The sequence below is a fragment of the Montipora capricornis genome, chromosome 1, assembly GCF_036669925.1.
Source record: "Montipora capricornis isolate CH-2021 chromosome 1, ASM3666992v2, whole genome shotgun sequence".
NCBI lineage: Eukaryota > Metazoa > Cnidaria > Anthozoa > Scleractinia > Acroporidae > Montipora > Montipora capricornis.
The window spans coordinates 22,934,850-22,958,323 of record NC_090883.1 but is presented as its reverse complement, the minus strand read 5'-3'; the positions used below and the strand labels follow the sequence as shown (position 1 = coordinate 22,958,323).

At 39.3% G+C, this 23,474-nt stretch overlaps 1 protein-coding gene and 1 long non-coding RNA gene across 7 annotated transcripts in view; both read left to right on the top strand.

The window, feature by feature from the left end:
* The window catches only part of LOC138028521 (semaphorin-5A-like), a 530,961-nt gene that overhangs the window by 472,545 nt on the left and 34,942 nt on the right, over positions 1-23,474 (top strand). For 4 of the 6 annotated variants that reach the window (XM_068876139.1, XM_068876205.1, XM_068876407.1 and 1 more), the window contains exons 2-5: positions 1,071-1,175; positions 15,800-15,905; positions 16,213-16,258; positions 20,250-20,369. In XM_068876139.1, the coding sequence (XP_068732240.1) occupies positions 1,071-1,175; positions 15,800-15,905; positions 16,213-16,258; positions 20,250-20,369 (377 nt within the window). Of the gene's footprint in view, positions 1-183; positions 589-672; positions 947-1,070; positions 1,176-15,799; positions 15,906-16,212; positions 16,259-20,249; positions 20,370-23,474 lie in introns of those variants that run through there. The other 2 variants (XM_068876271.1, XM_068876336.1) reach the window with 2 other exon arrangements.
* Positions 1,558-5,180, top strand: LOC138029047 (uncharacterized). Its single transcript, XR_011127801.1, has 3 exons — positions 1,558-1,752; positions 3,065-3,095; positions 5,133-5,180. It is a non-coding gene; the product is annotated as an uncharacterized lncRNA (long non-coding RNA).

Below are 23,474 nucleotides of genomic sequence, written 5' to 3'. Positions count from 1 at the left end.
GGAAGTGGTTATTAACCTCACAAAAGCGAATGAGGTTTATAACGCCCTCCGACGCCAGATTGTAAATTAAAACTCCCCGTACATGACTGTTTGTTGCAATCACTCACTTGCAACAGCTTCTCGAATTCCTCAGGTAAGTTTATGAATTCTGATGATACTGGCTGTAAAGTTGATTCAATTAATTGGTTCTGGACGAGACAGAGAGCAATTCTGCATAAAACTTTGCATTCTAATTAGATTTTAGGTTCACTTAACTCATCCAATCGAAGCCGGCCTTTTATCGAGTGTTTTATTTGTCAACAATACCAATATGACAAAACTGCGACGAAACGTCTAAGAGATGGAGTGGTGTGATTATTTTAAATTTGGTCGGACAAGAAGGTTTTTGGTCGTTGCCTGTTCGCCAGTTTGGAGCTAGTATCCACGGGAATATACTTTTGTTGCACACTTGTATGACCTTCTGCAAGGATTATATTTCACCTTTGTTGATTCTTTTTATCAACCAACGCGTTATCGATTAGCAGCCGTAGTAAAAATTATATCACAGAGCTTTGTCATCGACAGATATATAATATTTCTGGCGACTCGGTAAGTTCTGTAATCTTAAGCTTGATGGAAGCGAGTGGTGTTCAGCTAATGGCAGTAGAGTAAGCTTACTATAGTTTTTGAAAAACGTGGACATTCCTGAAGATTAGAATCATTTGTGACAGCGTTGGCCCTTGAGTGCCATCAGAAAGATGACAATTTTGACGTACAATTCGATGAAATGTGTAAAACAGCTATTATTGTTTTGTGTTTTACGTTGGCAGATCTTTCATGTCGCAAATTGAAGGTTGTTTCGCGTAAAAGAAGCAAAACGTATTGCTTTGTTACTGTGGTCGAAGAAATGTAACGCATCATATTTGTGGTGGAAAATCACTCCCTAGATCCAACTGCAGTTTCTGAGGTGAATCTTGGAATTTGGAAGCCCTCCCGTCTAGGTCACCATGTGACCTTCAGGTTACGCGGATATAATATTGTGCGTCTGGTGAAAGGTTGTTTGTGATATCTATTGCCATATTATCTTGTAGAGCTGCGAGAGATGACAACCAGAATGACTGGTATAAAGTTGATGTGGTTGGCTTTTTATTTTACGACCACAGCTTGTCAGGAATATCCTACTTCATCCTACGAAGGTATGTTGCGATTCACGAGCGATCATTGTATGTATATGATCATTAAAGATATTGCTGCTGTTCCTGTTAGTAATTTCTTGCGTTTGGCAGTGACATTATGTTTTCAGTGGATCACTATATTTCATGACTGGAATAAAGTGGTCGAGTCTTTCAGTGTTTGTAAATATTCAGTTGTTATTAAAGGCCGTTGGCAAAACCAGGATCGGATCGGACCGGACCGGATCGGATCGGATCGGATCGGACCGGAACGGATCGGATCGGATCGGATCGGATCAGGCCGGATGGGTTCGGATCGGATCGGATCGGATCGGATCGGATCGGATCGGATCGGATCGGACTGACAGAAACTGGTCACCAGGATCTTCTCGGTCGGTAGTGGTCTAGAGCTAAATTCCCGCCCAAACTAGACACGTGAATCCTCAGGGTTAAGATGGCGGACAGAGAGGTAAGTCGAATTCTCGTCTTTCGTGTTTTATCTTTCGTCAATACGTCGCTTTATTTAACACTGGGTCTAATTGAATTGAGTATTTTTCCAGCGGACGCGACCAAGAAATCTTAAGAGGCATTACGAGGAAAGGTATGATTGTGATGAATTGTTTATCAGTGTTTTACATCAATGTTTCCATGTGAGCCACATGTTGTCTGACAATCTACTAATTTATCCGTTTACTCGTTACTTTTTCATGTATGACATACAAACATATGTCCTTTACGTATTGAAAGAAAAATTTCCTTGAAGATGTTTTGTTTCAAAATGAATAAAGAACGCTGATCAGCTCGGCCCAACAATGGCCTACCGGAATTTCAGGTGTTCATTTGCTGTCAGCTTTGCCTGGAAACTTTAGTCGAATCATAACAGCTATATCCTATATGAATGAAAAGGGGAAAGTATAATTGTGTAAAGTCAACTGTTTTGTTGAAATATATTTTTTACTGAAGGCTTGTTAGGCTTAGAAATGAAAGTGGCACTTGTGCATTGAATTGCGTAGAAAAGATGTTTACTCTTTACATTAACGATCTTCCCTCATGTAGTTTGTTTTCAAAACCGATAATGCATGCCAATCATACGACTCTTATCTCGCCTGCGGAAGATCCATGTATCCTTGAACACAAAATGAATTATGATATGAACTTAATCCAGTAATGACTTACAGCAAACAAATTAACTCTTAATAAAATGAAAACTAAGTACATGCTCATAGGGAGTAAATCAAAGTTATCCCAAATTACGTGACAAAAAACAAAAGACTTAAACAACTGGCTGTGATTATGTATGAAATCCACAATAATCTTTCCCCATTGTACCTGAGGCGGATTTTTACCAACACATCAGGCGTACACGTACACAATCTTAGAAACTCTGAGATAAATTACTGTCTCCAGACCAAGAACGAAATACGTAAAAGGTAGCCTGCACTACTGAGGTTCTGTTCTGTGGAACAAGATTCCATCGAAAACCAGACACCTACCTAGTTTAAAACTATTTAAAACCCCTCTACAGTGTAATTGGGAAAGATGATTTTTAGTGCACTGTAAATCAGAGAAATGTTTATTATATAGGTTTTTACTAAAGGCTAGTTAATGAGTTTGTTAGTTAATGTAATGTTATTCTGATGATATACATAATTTATCCTTTGTAACTTTTGACAAGACTCCTAAGAAGACCATATAAGATTTCGTGTTTAAATAACTATTGATGATGATGATGATGATGCTGTTCAACTTATCACTAAAAGTGGCCAATATTGCACACTCTCGGATTTCTTGTTTAGAAGATTCACGAAAGCAAATTAAAGTAACTGCAAAAGATAATGAAATTTTGTTGGAAACTAATCTTTTACTTGGTTTGTCACTTTTTGTCTTACTTGTAATCTACCTCATCTTTGCAGAGTTGGAGGATTTGAGTACGACCAGCAAGAGGTAAGCTTTACATTTCTCATCTTTAACCAGGCTTTCAAGGGTCAGTATGTCGGTTGATGAGTGGGAAATGCAATTACATTATATGAAAGACATGTTTCAGCCTATTGTAATGTGTGTTACAAGTACTTTTAATAGTGACAACACTTCAATCTCTTTTTGCTTAGTCAACTTAATATACCATAATTATGTAGTATATCCAATCATATCCCTTCAGAGTTTTGAGCAGCTTGCTATTCTTCAAGTGGTTGCTATCACCGCCGAGTATGTACCCAGCCAGCAATACATTGATAGGACGGTGGTATGATGACGTCATATTTAGGGTCATTGGCTTACAAAAGTTGGAAACAGACCAAAATAATGCCAAATTCTCTCAAATTACATAACCATTACATCCTTAGCAACGCACCCCAAAAAAAAAACGTCAGTGGGCCCTTAAGTGCGGCTTTTTTTTTTTACCCTCCCAACCATGATATACCACAGAAGACAGACCACCACACCGGGAACTACCGTGCCCTACTCTTTGCGACAAGTGTGCGGGTTCTTTTACGTCCCACAGGATTATGAAAATTGAAGTGTTGTGATACTCGACATACGGCTTATAGTCCTTATCAGAAAAGAATAGAGAGTCTAACAATTTTCAGATGTAATTACAAAAGGTTACACTTTCTCCTCAGTTATTAAAAGACCCTGAATGTTGATCCGGCTTTGAACTTACGACCTCCCGCGTGACAGCCCGGTGCTCAACCAACTGAGCCACCGGTGCGCGGTCCTCTCTCTGGAGAATCATTTGATGTTTTGGTTAAAGTGGATAGTGTTGTATTTTTGTTGTTGTTGCATGCAATGGTTAGTCAAAGTTTGTATAGTACCTTTAAAGAAAACCTTTATTGAGCACCACCCTCCCACCACCCCGATTGAGCAGCCTCCTTCAGGTAGCCCCCCTCCATTTTCTGTCTGAGAAAATAGCACAATGGAGACGAAAGCTCAAGTCTGATCAAAGAATGATCTAGGGCGAACCCTACGCATTAATTACTTTTGTCACAGCAGTTCACAAGTATTGTAATATACCAATTTCGATGTATTAAAATTCAGCTTAAAACAATTAACATTATTTCCAGGCTCTGGGGAATGAAGTAAGGATTTGTATGGGTTCTTTCCCCAGAGCATAAGGTGAGGTCACGTTCTTTGTCTAACACTGATTTTTACCGAAATTGGTCTACTGTTAAGGTACAAGTCTTGTCAATCAAACTACAAAAAAGTCCAAAGTTCATCTCAGGCACCACTCTGTTTTTCAAACAGGAACCCAGGCTCTCTCTCTCTCTCTCTAGTTGCACCTGTTGACGTGAATTCCCATGAAGCCAGGACAAAGTGCTCCCTAGTTCTGGTAGGCTCACTCTGTGTTGTATTTTCAATTGAATGAAGACTTTCAAATCATGTATATGTGGACAAATTCAAATATCTGGGAAGAACTGTGCTAAAAGTTGAAGGGAGTGTTTCTTTTTGTCAAAATCAGCAATCCAAAATTAGATGACAAACATATGAGATCTTCTTAATCAGGAACGCTCTTCTTCAATCGAAAAGAACCGAAATCAGCATGTGTACTGTATAAAGCCTTGGTTTCACCAGATCAAAAGCTCTGTTTGTCAAAAACGTATTGCCCAGTTCACTATACTTTAAACATTACTACCTCTCCCTCACAGCAAATATTTTACCACCCAGATTTTGGATGGTCACGTGATCAGGTCCAACCAGCATGGGTCTCTACTATGGACGACAAGAGAGGATAGGAGAAAGACTCTGAGCTCGAAGCTGAGGGTTCTTATGGTAAAATAGGCTCGTGAAATAACGGCACTATTCTCACTCTCCCTAACTGTTGCTTTCCTCGTGCCACTTTATCTTTGGTTATTTTGAGATCCTGAGTGATAATTTCTCCCGCACCATAGTCTAGTGCTGTACCAACGGCAGAAAGCAGGGTAGAGAGCGTTGTAAAAGTTAATAAGACATGCTGAAAACTAAATTAAGGCTGGTTTTCTTTTTAAGGTCGTTGATCTAACTCTGTCAGACAGTAGTCAGGAAAAAACCCGCTCTTTACAAATGGAGACGCTATGAATCCGGTAGCTCAAGTGACGACCCTTGTCCAAGTCCTTTGAGGGGTGTCGGGGATTTATACAATGGTAACAAAAGCATCCCAATCTTCACAAGACGCAAGACAACTTTTACCACTGAAGGAATGGTACAAATATTGTTTAACGCAACCAACGATGCTCTGAAATGTACTGAGTGTCCCAATCAAGTTCAGATGAACGCTATTTTCCTCACTGATTTACGATGCATTCCGCTGGACGACCTCCGGGCAGATGGATTGCCACAATATGACAACTATCATGGCAAACGGATGACGACAATGACGGATTGAAAATGGCTGTGATCAGCTTTGAGCAAGCTAAGTCATTACCAAAAGCTAGGTGTTATTACCTGGAGGGTTAATACCACAGCTGGAATGTTGAGCTGAACAACAATTTCCATAGGCGAATCATGCATGTAAGATGGTGCAATCGTCAACAATGTAGCATTCGTTCAGTACATTTACGATAAAGAAGAGGTGAAATTTGCGATGAAGCCTCATAAGAGTTCCAAGAATGGTAGAGGCACGCCATACACGAGAACAAAGCCATCAATTGTGCGAAATCTTGATCGTAAGCTGACAACGGTAGGACCAAAAGATGCAGTGTCTATGGCAACACAAGAATCGGGTGGAGTGATGAAAGTTGGATGTTTAAGTGACCTACCACGTGGACCACGACAAGCATATTATCGTAACAAGCTTCACAAAGAAACTTTACCTTGTCACGTGAAAGGTGGAGTGCAACGGGATGAATTGCTTGAGGTTATTTTGAAAATGAAAACCGACAAGGAACCCTTCGTTCGAAAAGTCACAATTGAGAAGGAGAACACAACGATTGTTATCTCCTCAGAAGAACAACTGAACAACTTGACGAAGTTCAGCACCTCGGAAATTGACTTTTGCACTGTGCAGATTGATCCCACGTTCCGCCTGGGACCGTATGAATGTACCCCCATATCATACCGTAATCTGACGATGAAGCGAAAGCGCACGGGCAAGAATCCTCTGAGATTAGGTCCAGTACTTATACACTACCGCAAGGACCAGAATACGTACATGGGTTTTCTTCAAAGTCTCATTGATTTGAAGCCAGGACTGCAAGGAATGTTATCTACTGGGACTGATGGTGAGCAAGCACTGGTGAATGCCATAGAAGCTAAGCTCCCAAATGCGCACAGCCGGAGTCTGCGTTGTTTTCGACACATGCAAGATAACTTTAAGCGAGCATTGATGTCATATGGGATGGCCGGAATGCAGAGGGGATTAATTGAGGAAGTGTTTGGCAAAGTTGATGGAGATGGTTTTTACCATCCCGGACTCTTGGACGCCGAGTCCCCAGCGGACTTCGATGCGAAACTTAGATCTTTAAAGGAGGAATGGAAGGACAGGGGTGATCATACTGAAAAGGTCTTTAAATGGGTGGAAGGTAGAGCTGATATGATGAAGTCGAGAATGATCGCTAGTGTGCGCAGGGAAGCCAGGCTTCCACCAATGACCAAGGACAGCGATATCCCTTGTCATTCTCGTACCAATGACGCCGAGTGCAACAACAGCCGACTAAAATCAGTAAAGAAGCACACTGAGTCAGGTTTCAGTGGCACCATCAAGGCCCTTCGAAATATTGCGAATAGCGAAAGTGAAGAATTTTCTCAAGCGGTTGCCAGTGTGCCTGGAGATTATGAACTTCGCGAAGATTTCCGGAAGTTTGTGGTACCCGATTTCCTTTCAAGGTCAGAGGAAGAGCGAAGCCGATACATCCGCAAGCTAACTTTGGCAACCATGGAAGAGCTCTATGCAGCAGACGGGCCTGAAGCCTTTGGGTGGATTGCTAATAGTGAATACGACAATGCGAAGTCCCAGCCAAGTTCAGGAGTTGAAATTGACTGCCACACAGAATCAATGCCCAGCGTCAGTCTGGACAGTTTCCATCTGTTAGAGGAAGATCCCCGACTGGAAAGTATTTCAAGTAGCACTCTAAAAGCAATGGTCAAAAAAGCCAGTCTGCTTTTAGCCAAGACAGGTGTCTGGCGAGGACCACCGACACCAGATGGAAAAGCATCATTTTCAGTTTCAAGCCTCTCTCAAGAAAGACCTAACTATGTGATAATGGACAGGACCAATGGCAAAGTGGAGTGTGAGTGTGCAAACTGGAGGTCTCTGAAGATGTGTTCACACGCTTTAGCAGTTGCGGAACGAGAAGACGCCTTGCACGATTACCTAGATTTCTATGCCAAGCAGCCAATGTCCAAGAAAGGAAACCTTACTCAAGTAAGCAACCTTGATGTGAATGTTGGTCCACTTGGCCGGAAAGGGAGACGTGTACGTACTCGATCGAAGACAACCCCATCAGCTACAGTTACAGTCCCCTCAAACAGGCAGAATTCCTCCAGTCCTCCAGCCCGCAACAAGTACAGTCTAAGGTGGCTTTCGGAAAGCAAGGCATATCAATGCTATGGTTGCAACTCGGCCTTCCGTGTGCCTGGTCAAGTTCCTCCACCTCCGAAGGACGTGGTAGCTGCAACGAAAGAGTACAGGTCGTTTATGCAAGCAGGAAAACTCCAAGTACGTTATGGACCAACTCATTACCACCTAAGACAAGATTGTATAAAGGAGAAGAATGAGGACTTCAATCCAGTTACGGATCTAGTGCTGTCACCGACAGACCATGAACGTTTTTTGCCAGCACATGAAAAGCTTTTGCAACAAGAGTTTGGCATAGAGCTCTAAAAAAGCCTCTATTTGGTCGATGTCATTCAAAATTGAAATTTTATTGTCAGCAATTAAGCCCAAACTACCATGCTCTACCGTGGACTCATAAACCTGTTAAGTTGGGCCAAATAGGAATTTTAGATGACGTCAGTAAAAGGCCAACTAACTAAAAGTCGTTTTGGAGACACTTCAAACCGCTTTTGAAAGAGCAGAAGAGTATGAAACTCTCACGTGGAGATCAAATGAAAAACACCAATTTCAACAGTCTCAACTGATTGCTACGATGATAATGGTTCGTATAGGTAATCTCAATGGGTCCTTGAAAACACGAGTGATATTACTCCTTAATTTTTCTAGGACCCATTGCGATTACTTGTTAATAACATAGGGGGCAAAATTTTCTTAACACTGTTGAGGCACCTCGAAAAACAGTCAGCTAAGCGGAGTTAAAACACTCGTTCGCTCGAGCTCGGAAACAAAACAACTGACAAACTGACAAGCAAGTCAACTTGTTCCTTGCGTCCAAATGTTAAGACGAAGTTGTTTTGCTCAAAGAGAAGAAACCAACTGAATGTGGAAAAGGTACGTTCAGCCAATCAGAAGCAAGTATTTTTGGCGCTCGACCAATCATGAGCGAGTAATTTTGCCCTCTTCTCAAGCAAAATTAAGAAAAAATGCCCTCTTCATTGACCAATCAGTATTCAGTAATTTTGCCCTCTATGTTATTACATCTGTTCATTTGAGAAAATGACATGTCCCATATGAGGTGTTTTGGATCGCATTACGTTTGGTTTAGTTTAATATGTTGAAATTTACACCTTACCCATTAATAGCCAAGTAGCAACGTATAAGCCTTCCCCTGGGTTCAATAATTTCGCATAGTTGAAAATCATCGCAACGTCTTCAAAACAATGGAAGCAGGTTGAAGGGCCAATCAGGAAACAAGAATACAAATTTGTCGGCGATGACGCTTCTATTTATGATTGTAAGTTACTTTGAACTTCATCTGCTCAATAGTCCTTTTGCAGCGATTCATTAAATGTGACATTTTAACCTGAAGCTGCAAGAATTCCAGAAATGAACAGATGATGTATCAGTCAGGCAGTAGGTAAATCTTTATACGAATACCACTGCGGGTCCAGATTTTATAACCCATTTAATACTCTTAAGCTTTGCAGTATTTTTGTTTCAACCGAAAATATTTTGTCCTCCAAAGAGATATTCGTAATTAGAAACGTCTGAAAAGGAATTCAGAATCTTATATTTATTGCAGGTAGCATAAGCTATGATAGATCAACAAGGAGGGAAATTTGAAACCGACTTAACCAACTTAATCAGAACTTTACGAAATGAGATCACGTGACGAATTGCTGCAAAAAGGCCTATTCATTTTGTCTCAGTCAGTTGCCCAGAGGAAAGCAATTTCATTCATTTATCAAAGAATGAATTGTTATATAGTTCATACAAAGCAAACTGTACTCTCCCAGTTGGAAAACGTTTCGTTAGTCTGGATCTTAGCACTTTACTATTTGCTTTTAAACATTGGAAGGCCTCACTCGATGGAATTCGAAATGTTAATTCGTTTGAACCACTTCCCTGCACTTGAAAGCATTTCAAGGTCATTTTTTCCATCCGTCATTTCAACCTTTGCGTTTTATCAACTGATATTTCCGCGAAGGAATCCTAAAGGTGGCGATTGAAGTAGTTGCGAAATGATGAAATTGATGGCGTCTTACACGACAGAAAACAAAAACGCTTGGGCATGCGTAAATACCAGTTTCGGCTGACACGGCTCGGGTTTATGTTAGCCTGTGTACATCCGCCTCCTCCCCGATTTTTTCCAGGGGAGGAGGCGGATGTACACAGGCTAGTTAATGTTCACACAAATTCAGCTGCTTGCTGTAGCTATACAGATCCATCTGTAGAGCAATTTCAAATTTCCAATGCGGTTTGTAATCATACACATGACCTTTATCCGGGCATAACAATAAAGACTAGTTGTTCACCATGTGCTTGTATGAAAGTCACTAGCGTAGACCACACAAAGAAAATATGAGCTTTAATATTTACTTCTTGAGAGTTATTGGGACAATTCCTTACATCGTATCTTTCCCCTTCATAATTCGCTTCAGAATCTGTCCTCACCTCTGAAAAAAACCTTATCGATGAGTCTCAATAAATGACGAGACGACTACACAAGAGAGAAAGTCTCAGGGATGACATGTGTCTATTTTTGGTGGGGAACTTTGTTGATCCGATCCGATCCGATCCAATCCGATCCGGTCCGATCAGATCCGATCCGATCCGGTCCGGTCCGATCCGATCCGATCCGATCCGATCCGATCCGGTCCGGTCCGGTCCGGTCCGATCCTGGTTTTGCCAACGGGCGTTATTAAAGACACTTCAAAATGTGGGGCAAATATTAATCAACCGATCAATGGCTTTGCATTTATTAAATTCACAAATGCCCTCTAAACTTTATATTCGGCAACGAACCCTTTCGCTTTTTTGGAATGGACTTCGGATGTTCTTCGTTGACAAACAGATTAAAGGGAGTGTTTAGAGTTGTCAAGTTCGTTATGAAACTTTATTTCTGTTTGCATTTCTGTGCATAGCGACAATTAGCAATTTCCTCCTCGCGGTACAAGTAATTGGGACTTCGGCAGTTTATATAGGCTTTATATATAGATGATGATCTGTACCCGTAAGTTCTTGCATAGGTATATGTTGCGAACAAAAAAAATCGCAAGCTCGTTCTCTTTTTGAATGTGTTTGTGTGGAAATGAAATATTTATAAGGTTAATGAATTGCGAAGGACGAATCTTTGGTGTAACTATTGGACCGAGTTAAATCGCATTCCGTTCTCTCTGAAGCATACAACGAAATTTCTAAGATTTAACACTACGGGAAATTTAATGAGATGACAGCTCGAGGGCTCTTTTGCTTCCAATTATCCTTTCATCGAGATTTCATGTAAACAAGATTATGAATTAAACAGAAAAGGCTCTAATGAAATTACTGCAAAACTATTTAACAGGCACTGGCCGAGTACAACATTAATTTAGGATGTTTTGAATAGCAAATTCAAGTGAAAAGTTTAGTCTTAATGAGGTTTGAAAATTGAGATGCTGTTTACAGATAAAATTTTCCCAGTACTAATCCCTGGTGTTAGGTAATAGGTTTGGCCTTTTCGGAATGACTTTTATCCATGCATGTGTAGCTTAAATGGCTTAATCTAAGTGAGGTGTCCTAAATCTCATACATGTATTTGTCTTAAGTAAAGCAATTTCTTTTTGGGGAAAGTTCACACTTCTCATATGATTTATGTAGGGTTTGAAATGTGAATCACCTCTCCCCTCTCTAGAGTATCAATTAAACATAACCGGATAGTGATCCTGTGTGATGTGGAGAAATAATGCAATGATATGTTTCCAGACAAACTACATGGAATCCCTTGACGTGTAACCAAGCGTCCCACTTTTAAAAGTCTTGCAAGCAAGCAAGCAAGCAAGAAATCATCATTGTGCTGTTGAGATTTCTTATGCAATGAAAATTGGTGATCTGATTGAAATGCTGCATTGCTGTCTGTAATTAAAAACCAGATGGAATTGACCTGATTAAAACAAATTTTGAGACTAAAATTAGTACAAATTCTGTGAATGACAGCTTTTCATGTCTAAGGCCACATTCTCACTCCAAACCACCCCTGTGAGTGTTGGAGCTCTTTGCAAAGTGCTCTCAAAATTTCCCCTCCTCCCCTCTCTGTTGGGATGCAGATTGTTCCATTGTGATATGTTATTACCAAGGTCAAGAACACAAAGCCGTCTTCAGTTTTCCTGAAAGATAATTTGTCATTGTGCCGATAATTTTATGGTCTGGAAAATGAGTAAATTGCTTTACACCTAAATTGAAGTTATGAAGAAAAAAAAAGTTTTCCATTTTTCAATAAGTTTTGAAAAAAAACGTAGAAAGATGTACAGCTGTTCTGTGATGTGAAACAAATTTGATACTGTGGAGATTTAGAGATTTTCTACCTATTTACTCCAAGTAGGCCTTCTTGTTTGATTAGCTAGATTATGTCTTAAAATACAGACCATCGGGTATAAAACTGTGGAATGATTAAAGAATTAAGCAGGAGATTTGAGTTTAAATCCTTCCTTCCCTGAAAGATTAAGGCCTTTGAGATACATTGGTTGGGAAGAGGAAGTGTTATTTTAAATGTCTCGGCAGACCTAAGTTTTAAAAAAAGCATGTAAACAAGACAAAGTGACGTCTCACTGGGGCTTTTTCAATGAAACAATATCGCATTAAGATAGCAAAGAATCAAATTTCCCTTTGCGCAAAGTACTAGTTACAGTAATATCTGTAGTTCCCTGGTAAGGTAAGAATAAATTTTCAACTTGTACTTCAACTTGTTACATGTATCAATTAAAGGTGTCATAAAGTACTTGCATGGCCACCTTATTATTGTTACAATGCATGTGTTTTGTTCTTCAAGCAATGCCACTACAGTAAGGATCAGACAATAGTGGCTGCAGGGCATTAATTTTTAATGTCACTCCAGATGTATAGATAGATAAATTGATATATTTCTATTTACCTACACGATAGCATTTAAAGCAGTATGAGGTTATGGGGTCGTGGTTTTAAAATAAAGGAGTAAAGTAAAATTCCTTAAGATGCATTTGATAATACACCTAAATTAAAGACCACGTCAAGAATATAGAATAAACAGCTATTTTTATTGTTTTGGTCATTATCAAGAAATATTTTAATACAAATGTACAAAAAAAAAATGCAAAAGGCCAGCTGAACTATAGTGAATTAAATTATCAGTTGGTTTTCATTTGCCCGATCATCAGCCATGTTACATGCATGTACAATGTATTTAACTGAAGTAAAATATACAGGAATATTTAATGTTTGCACAAGAACAGACCTCAAATCCTCCAGGGCCAACATGACTGCCTTCCATTATTAGGGAGCTAATAAGGACGTGCTTTTTTGAGACGTGGATGGCAACCAGAAGAAACCATTTCGCAAGTTAGGACAGTGGTGTCTCCCAGATTTTTATAATAATCATCTCTAATGGAGAAATGATACTTAGCAATGTAAATGCAGTTGTGTGAAGACAAGCTAAAAGGGAAAACAGCTCACTTCCAGTTGCCGTCCACATCTCAAAAAAGTTCTTGCTTGAGCTCCCTATTGAGAAACACGACCAACATCTGGTCATATCCCCTATGATGTCTTTTGAAAACCAAAATAGATGGCTATACCAGATACCCCTGTGGTAGAGATAGATAAAATGTTGGACATGAATTCACCTCATAGGAGAATAATTTGTTATTTCCAGTGTAATTGTCTTCAATAAGTAGCTGAGTACGCCATAAGGTTGATGGCTTACTGGTGGGATAGCAGCATAATTTTGCATGAGTAGTTCATTTCTCAATCACTGGATTTGGTATCTGAAACATGTACAGTATTCCCCTTTAAGTTTGAATGAAATTTCGTTCCTCGTAATTTAGTATGTTAACTTGAGATCAGTCCCATACGGTTAAATGTAGCCGATACAATATGTTTGATTTTGGGCTCTCAATTGGTGAGTGCAGGCTCTTTTCTTGAAACAGCGGCTGGTAATTGAGCCTTAATGACACAAGTGATTGTGAAAATACGGTTGTAATATGTTTATACCTGTGATTGTTTTTTTGTTTACAAGCAGTAAGAGCCCAGTCTGTTATGACGCTTACATTTTGCAGTTTAAATATGACATAGTCGCATCAGGGTTTCCCACTGTTCTGTTGCTCAAGCAGCAGTTTTTGGGGTTTCTTGAAAAGGCATTTTGTCTCATCGAGCATTTTAAAATAATATGTTTCAGATGTTTTTCTTCCCAAATTGGCTACAGTTGTCTCTCACCCCTGCAGTGGATTCAATACTGTATTCTTTGTATAGATGTAATTGATCATCAACACAACTTTTTCATTAGCAACTGTTGAGTGCTCAAGTGTCTTCAGTTCTTTTAATTGATGAAGTAATGAATAACCTTTATTTTATTGTCATTTAGTGATTAAGGATTTCTGCTATTTTCAAATTTATGTGTACACCCAAAACAATTAAGTTAAGAAAAAATTGAGTAGAAATTACATCATATTTGTCAGAAATGAATTGTCATTAGATACTAACCTGTAGATTTCATCCTGGAAGTGATTAAAGATGTCTGGTGTTCAAAATTAATCATTTAAACTGTAATCAGAGACCCTGTTCACAATTTTAATGTGACATGTTTTAACATATAATGTATCAAAATATGTTTTTAGGATTAGGGTTTATTAGGGGTGGGGCAGAGGGGCAGTTGCCAGCATAATGAAAAGAAAGGAATGATCAGTTTTAACCACAATTTTTGATTTAATTTAAGTCACTCTTTTAAATATCATTGGGTCATTGGACCAATTTTTGATTAATATTAATTTTTAATGTTTTTACTGGCAAAAATGCTGCAATTTGAAGACCTACAAGACCCCCCCCAAATGACAGAAACTTAGACCTAAGACCCTGCATGGCCAAGTCTCAGAGACAAAAGACCAAAGATGCCCGCAAAATCTCAGAAACTAAGACCTTAGACTTAAATAAATGATGTTGCTGATGATGGAGCCCACAAGTTCTTTTTGATGTTGAAATTGATCTTTGAAGAAATCACAACCAAGGTGGCTAAGAACAAAGCAAGCTCATGCAAAATGCTCAATGGCAAGTCTTTTGGAAATTTAAATTGCAACTCAGGACATGAGTTGAGTTGTATTGAACTCTGATGTAAAAATATAGTCATCATATTTTAGGATTGGTGAATGGTATTTGAAATAAACAGTGCTGCCAATCTACTGATCATTGTCGTTTTGAGCAAGTTCACAAGGGCCGAAAAAAAAAATTTCTGACAAAAAAACTGCATATACAAACTTTTGTCCTTTCTGCAAAGTGACCTCCCTAGGAAAAGATCAATTCTATGTTTTGTCTTTATCGATACGAAATCATACATGACAATTTTCTCACTGGTTTTACTGCTGAAAAAGTCGTTGTCAAAATGAGACCAGTTGACTTTAAATCATTTGTTTTAGTCACTGGGGTATTACATTTTAATGCAATAATTCAAGTCACAGTTCCCTACAATGTAGTGCCCTCACGAACGATTGTAGATACATATCGGGCAACCACTGATAATTCTAGGAGGGTTGTGTTGGATAATTTTGACTTTTTACTGAAAAGTGTGCTTCATGGCATAAATGAAAACTCACAAACATGAGCTTTTGACCCTGCAATAAAGTTAAACTGTAAATCAATTTTTGAAATACGAACCGGAAAAGTGGAGAGTGACCGAACTGGCCTTCGAGAGATCGCAGAGTTCAAACTAGTACTGCCGGTTCTGTAAAGGCAGAGATCTTTTCCACACTGAGTGCCTGCTCTATTATCGGCAACATTCTTTTAGTCTCAGGTCTTAGTTTTTGAGATTTGGTGGGGGTCTTAAGTCTTGGTTTCTGCGATTTGACAGGGGTCTTAAGTCTTAGTTTTTGAGATTTGGTAGGGATCTTAAGGTCTGCAGTTCTTGAGATTTTTCTAGGTATGTCTTAGGTCTTAAATCTTAGGTCTGTGTTTTTGAGACACCCCTGCCTGCAATTTCAATTACATTAAATTTCAGTTTTTACCCAAGACATTCCCTATAGAGTCTCTGGGAATGAAACTCGCCCAAATCATCATTATATTTCCTTAAGCCTAGAAATCGTGTTTATTGTATTAATAATGATGACCACATGTAACAGTGAAATTTCACTCAATTTTTTGATATTATGTTTTAGTTTCTTGTGAAATGTTCTGTGTTTTTTTACAGAGATCAAGCAGTTTATCAAAACTTTTAAGACTAACGGAGTGAACACCAGCACATACTATGTACTTTCCATTGATGAAAACCACAACAACCTTCTAGTTGGAGCAAGGTGAGCTGTAAACCTCTGAGCAATCAGATGTTGTCTTTTGTAACTAACAGTAATTTATGCCAAACATGTACAATTCACTTACTCTCACATTGTGCAAATTGCACAATGCATGACAGAAATCATGTAGCACTCGATCTGATTTGCATATAAGTACGGGGAAACCTGATGTGGCCTTGTAACTTGCTTTTGATATGTCCATGATTATAGGGTAAAAGTTAAAAATCGGATCCCACCAACGCGTCGGCTAATGTCGGCCAACGCAATTCTTGAGTGCATTTGAACATCGTTGTTTTTTTTATATTTCCAGGAATAATGCTTTTCTTGTGAATTTGGACAACATGGACAGTTACGTGGTGAGTTTTATAAAGAATCCAAATGTTACCAATCAAAGTACAAGCTAGCAGACCAGATGTGATGGTGGATTTATTGAAATAAGTGTTGCCCAAAACGTTCTCTATTTTGTCAAAACAGCCTGCTACCCTTCCCTGAATTAACGATTTTGTCCCTAATTCACATATTTGGTGGTACCATGGACTTAACAGTAGCAAAAGGCTGGACTAGGGCCATTATGCAACCGGTCAGTACAAAATGCAGACTAAGCAGAGTGAAGATTGGAGACTGGGTTTGAAATGCAGTCACATCATTTTAATATGTGACATATTTTCAAGGTCTAAGTACATGTATCGTATGTTTACTCAATCACGTGTGACCCCACCATACATTGAATACTAAACAGACGAAGGTCGGATTTGAGATTAAATATCAGGCCTAAAACGTTATTCAGTGTTTCGGTGTTGCGCTGCTTCATTTCTTAGTAATGTCGCATGATACCTAGGCTAATCAATGTAAGCGGCGGTCACTCTTGTCTTTTACAAGGGTTTGAGTGAAAATCAAGGCAGAGTAGCTGGCATTGAGAGACAAATTTCTGACAACATAGATGGCGGTATACCTCTAGTGTGATAACCAGCTTCTAATGAAACCCCTGCCGACTAGCAGTAGGTCTATTTTCTTTAAAAAAAAGGAGCAATGAAAAGTTGTTTGTCCCTAAAACTGAAGCATAAACCTTTTGTGACCCCAGCTTAGTGATCTTGTCCCCATAACTGCATTCCACAAATATAACTACATTCATTTGTTGTTGTCCAGGCATGGAGGAAAGCAGCTAAATTTTCTTTGTGTTTGTGTGCTTATATCTAATGGAGTTCCTATGATGGGTTTAAGTTTTGCATTGACCACTAGCTGAAGCGTTCTGTTTGGTCCCTGTTCAAGTTTGACTCAGTGGTGCTTGAAAATAATTATTGCCAACGAGGCGGCCGACCCCAGAGGGTCGGCCGTCGAGTTGGCAAATCATAGAGCCGTACGTGATTACAGAAGAAAAATCTCATCTCAGCGTAAGGGACCCTTTTTTGACCATATTTGGGTGTAAGTAATACTCCATATTTGGGTAGTGACGTCACGTTTTTGCATGTGTCGCTTCCACCGTGTGGTTTGTGTGTTGTTTCAGCGAACGATTCAGCTGGTGAGATTGGAGGCGCTTGTAGTTGCCTTACGTGTTTGTAAATTGAATTGTAAGCAGCGGCTGATCAAGGAATAGGGTTATACCTACAAATTTCGGACAGAACGAGTGTGTTCGCTTGTCGATTTCGAACCAGCGTGTTCGCTTGCGAACCAGCGTGTTTAATTGTCAATTTCGAACCAGCGTGTTCGCTTGTCAATTTTAAAGCAGTGCTTTCTTTCGTCGATTGCCATGTTTTTAAAGACTTCAGATCAAAGAATTGAACAAATTACTATAACACATCTTCTTATAGCACAAAGAATTGTCCTTGAACTCCAGCGTTGCGTAATTAAAACCACTCACAGCTTGGACAAAGCGGGGGTAGACAATATTGCTTGATTATTGCGTTCAATACATTTATTATCTGGTTAATCGCCGTTACAAGCCGACAACTAAATGTTGGGTTCTTTAGCTTAGCAGACATTGCTTTTCAGGGTTCATTCAATGTGAAATACAGTGCTGTTATTATTATTGTTATTATAACCTTCATCACCACGTGCGTGAAAGTTTGAGTTGCGCCGATGAAACACATTCCCTACAAGGGGCTGCCGAAAGTTTTTACGCCATCAGTGTAATAGTTGAGCTTGTGTTTATACTGATAGTTAACTTTCAGCATACCATTTAAGTTGTCATGGTTTATGTTCACCGCAGAGTGCTTTTTCTGTCACTTATTCTTTATGGCAGCAGTTGCTCGATAATCAAACCTTCATTTTCTTGTTTTAGAGTAAATTCTCAACCAGAGACAGTGTATACCACTACAAAAGCAATCCACCTTTCTCTGGACAGAGTATAACGTTTTTACGTTAAAATCTGGACTCAGACAGAACACTCTCAAAGTGTGTAAATAAAGTGTAATCGATGTAATATCCAAGGGTTCAGTCAAAAACCTTCATACGTTTGTTGTATTTATCTTTTTTTGATTGAATGAAAAAATGAAACGAAAATTCATGCGCACATTTATTCAAACAATACTCAAACAACCAGTAAACCTAAGGTAACACTTCAACGTCACAAGATATTGCTTCGAACTTAAGTAAAACTCCCTCAACATATACACACTTTGAAATTATGGAATTCCTCAAATTATGCCTTCAAGACCAAGACTCTTATCAGAGTTACTTCAAACTCTTCCTTTCCTACCTTCATTTATAGTAAAATAATTTTACCTCTGTGTCAAACTTTCACACATTCCAGAGACATAAAACAATTTTGCCTCGTTGGCACTTGCCGCAAGGCACAACTAGTATATACATGTAACAAGCTAATTGTGGCCTGCCTCCTGTCAGTGCTGATTCTTAAAGATAATGTCATTGTTTGATTCTAGAAAAAGTATTAGGTTTCTTTGTGTGTGTAAAAAACCCACAAAAGGACCTGTGCATCAAGTAAACATTTATTTATTTATTTATTTAAAATAAATTACGTGTCCTATTTTATTTATGCCCACCAGTTCTCTTGCTGGCGCATACATCTGTATGCTGTGTTGCATCTGCTTTTTTTGGCACTGCAGTTGTTGTATAATTATTAGGGAGTTTAAGATCTACAACGCCGACGTCGACGAAAACGTCACCTCAAAATATAACGTTGCGCTATCGTAAGTTTCTCGCGGTTTGGCCATCTCGTTTGCGTCTTACAACGTGGCCGAAGCATCCTAAAAATAAATTGGTACGAGCGGTTGCAGAGCAAAAATAGAGAACGAAAGATTCACATTTGAACGCTCACGTTGTCGTCAAAACCGCAATGCTACTCAAAAATTAAAAAGAAATGGAATCGGCAAGTTTAAATTTTCACGACTCAGCCTGAACAGCATTGATATATGACTATCGTAAAACGCTACTGGATATTATTAACTGTCAAAAATCGGGACTCAAACGGAAATCGGTGGTATTAATACTTGTTAAAATTAAACAATTAATTCATTGTCTTGATAGTGCGTACGTACGTGCTTGGCATTGCTTGGCATTGTTGTTTCGGTTGTACCCGTGTAGGTTATTTAGGAAGTCGAGTTTTCTTGCTGTTGCACCCAAAAAGCAACACTCGTGACGGTTCTTTATTCAATTATGTTAACCTGAAATTTAGGACTTGATGGAAAAAATCTGGACAAGTATAAATAAATCCTTTTTTAAGACAGAAGCGATTGTGGTATAAGGTTTTGTTTTGGCTTTGCTTTAGACTGTGCTAGTGACCTCAGTTTCTGGAAAACAGCTACTCTAGGATAGGAGTCCTTTGGGGAGTTTACTCTAGTATAGGGTAGCAAAATCCAGCTGAAACTAGCTCTGGTATAGGCTAAGGGTTCCAGGGTCCCAGCGGCACATCCCCACCCAGAAATTCCTAAAGTACCCCCCCCCCCCCCCCCATGAGATTGTTGTTTCGTGGCGTTCTCGTTGACCACCGCGTCGTAGATCTTTAAGTCCCTATTATGTAGCCTACAAATGCAGTCGTTTCTCCCAGAAACAACGGCTGGAAACTCGTCTGTGTTCGCTGGCTATTGTTGTAATATTATTGAAGTTATGAGACAATGTGATGTACATGCACACGTAGATCATCATTTACAAATTAAGAGTTCAAAGATGTTACACTTACTGGCTTGCAACTATTCAGTGTTCATTCATAATATTTGTAGGACATGATGTTCAACCAAAGGTATAAATTGTACAAGTACTTCATTAAAGTGGCGAGAACTATTTATCAGTTAAGCAACTTTTGCTAAACGAAATCTTGCTGTTGTTAATTTTCCTTGACGAAATTATTCTCAAATTTAAAATGCATTGAATTTTGTTTCAAATCTCTTTCAGTCATGGAATGTGTTAAACCATCCCGGTGATGCTTTTGTCAAGTTGATGTTACCATTGAAGGACAGGATTTTACTTTGTTGGATTGAAAAGCAGAACAGTGGAAGCTGTTCGTGGAAAAATGTTAGTAATATCATTACACATTTGGTTCCAAATTGTTGTCCAGTGTCAGGGCTGTCCAGGGCTGTCAAACCTAGCTTCCTGCCAAATCCCAAGTATTTTCTCTGAGTCTAAGGGCGCGTTCGATTGACCCTATTCCGGAATAAGAATACGTGGAGTGATGATTAAAACGGTATGTTTGGCGGGTTTTGAAGCTGCAAGGATGATAAAAATATGTTTAAAATAGCATTTTAGAAAATGTTTGACAATTTTAATGTGAATCTCCGCAAAAACGAAGCATTTCCAACTTGTATTCCATGTATTCCTATTCCGGAATACAGTCAATCGAACGCACCCTAAATTTCTTTTTGACTTTTTGAGAAAGAGAAATAAAGTCAGAGGCTCAAGTTGTGAGGAGTTGACTGTGATTTTGAGAAAGTGTTCAATGTTAGAACACTTTTGAGTCGATTAAAGTCCAAATACCAGATTCATGCACCCATCCACGTACTTCCTGTATAACAGGATATGATGATTTGGTGATGTGGAACCGCTGCTGTCCTTGAATTAAAGTCGGCAGTCTTTGGCTACATGTGGTTTCCCTTAAAGAAACTATAGAAAGGAGGGGAATTGCTGAAACGCTTATAAATCAATGTCCAAAAGTGTTTGCGTGAGAAATAACTTTAAGAAGGAGGAGTAAGTGAATTCACAGCAGGAAATGAGACGATGTTTATTAACATAAGGGATGGTGCATTATTTACAAGGATGACCGGGTCGGGAAAAAACCGAACGGGCACGGTGATACACAACACAAAGTGTGCTGAGGACCTCATATTACCAAAAAAAACTTTTTCATGCTTAACTAGAACATCCTATTTCCCTTCAAAAGGCGGGAAACACATGATTAGGCATTGCAAATTCAGCGAATTTGCGGCGTCAGCCAGCCAAGTTGCTGATTTTACGTCACGCAAAAATGGGCTCAAAAAATACGTCTGTTATCTGCCTCGGAAAAAAACTTTTATTAGAACGTGAACAAAAACAGTTTTTTTGTAGATGTGACAAGCTGTGGATTTATTTCTGTTCATTAATTGGATGTCTTGCACCTTGTGTTAGAGTATTTCCACTGATCGGACAATCAAGTTTATTTGATTTTACATTATTCAGAATCCTCCTCCGAAGCAGAAGCGGAAATATATCCCTTGGAAGTTTTTATTTTCTCACTCATAATTTCGAGTAGTTCATCTATCTTGATCGCATTTTCCGCAAAAAGACCTTTCTTCCTTATAGGATATATAATGCCAGTTAACAGTTGTTTTCACAGTGACTACATCAAATGAAAACCGGGAAGTCTTTCAGACGGATTTTTACCTATACGAGGTTGAAGATGACCGAGAAATGAATCCTTTTTACCGGTTACGTTTTTGGTTTAGAAAATACAGCATTTTGAATTTCCGAATTGTCAGTTGCTTGACACCAGACAATGAAATCTGTCTTGATTGGAAAATGTCTCCCCTTACGATTCTTTGGAGGTTAAATGTTTCAAGTACATTACTGTTTATACTCATGTTTACAGTCTCGCCAGGGGCACCGCACCCAACGTCAATAGCTGTTATTACAGTTGAGCCCACGTCGCTCGAAGCAGAACCATATTTTGCTGTCCCTACTCGATAAGAAAGCCACGTTTTCAGCGTAGGCTTTGTCAGATGGCGAGGGAATCTTCCATTTAACAGCTGTAGTTTCTCTTCTTCTGAGAAAAACAGAAATTCTGGATGGGAACTCATTATTTTTTGCGCATTTCGCGCGCCAAACCTCTTACTAGACCCTTCCATGTGTCTTGATCGAAAGTTGACCCAAAAGCTTCGCTTCCGCGCGCTCTGAAACTAACACCGCTGAAACGTGGGCTCAACTGTAATAACAGCTATTTTCGGAAAATATCTGTTCGGAAGACGATTTGAGGTCAAGAATTTTCGGCGGAACATTTGTTGTAAAATTTCTTGCTTGCCTGCCTGGCCTAGGATTTTCGAACATCTAAAAAATGGTATAATTGCCCATTTTAAACAGATTTTTACCCTAAAAAGGTCACCTAGAATTTTCGGGAGCCTTCTTTCTGCCTGAAATTTTCCAAAAGATAAGGTTTGATCCCTGTAATTTTCAGATCACTAGACTTTCAGCTCGGAGATCCGAAGAGATGAAAAATTTTTAGGGGATAAAAATTTGCCTATATCTACCGTTTAAATACTAAAATACGTTTAACAACTGTATTTTTAAGTGGTTTCGAACAATATTCTCGTTGGGTGCCCCTGTCTCGCGAGTGAAGAGTAAGCGCTTTCTGGGTCACGTGAACTACAGATGTAAAGTAAAGTAACCATATTTTACGTCGATAACTCGTAACAGTAATTCAACTGACAAACCTGAGGTCGATGGTGCGCTCATTTTACTCCCCCCTCTCCATCAGTGCTCCGCTTTACGGGTATTTAAAGCTACTTAGCTACACGGAAAGGAAAGAAGTCGAAACAAGGATGCGAGATCCGGGATTCGAACTCAGGACCTCTAGCACCTAGGCCGCGCACTAACCGACTGTGCCATCCTTGATTTTGGTTCACCACCTGACGGCCCCATAGAAAAATCTATAAAGTTGCGTGAAACGTTTCGACAAGAAACTCAGAAACTGTGTACCGCACAGACCTGAAAATTGGAGAGGTAGTTCAAGTTATGAATTTGTCTCCTACGACATCCCAAGTCCTTGGCTTTTTTCATTGAGCGGAGAGAATTCTGATTGGTTCTCTGAGCGGTCCGAATTTGCAATACGGACCGCTAAGATGGACCGGTCACGAAGCAGCGTATATAAGTTGCGAAACCGTTCCCATTATCTGTTTCCATTGAAATGTTTTTTATGTAGTCATGGAGTGTCAGAGTTCCAAAACGAATTTTACGTCAGCATTGTAATGGCCGCGGCTTTCTTGCTCTGTTTGGCGATAAACAAGAGTTAAGGAAAAGAAAACCCAGCGAAAGAGAGCCAATATAATAAAAACCTAATCGAACTAGTTTGTTTTGTCCGTACTGGGAAAATATTGGTCGAGTTCCTTTTTTTGCAAGTATATGGACTTCGCTCCATAAACTTGCAAAAATAGG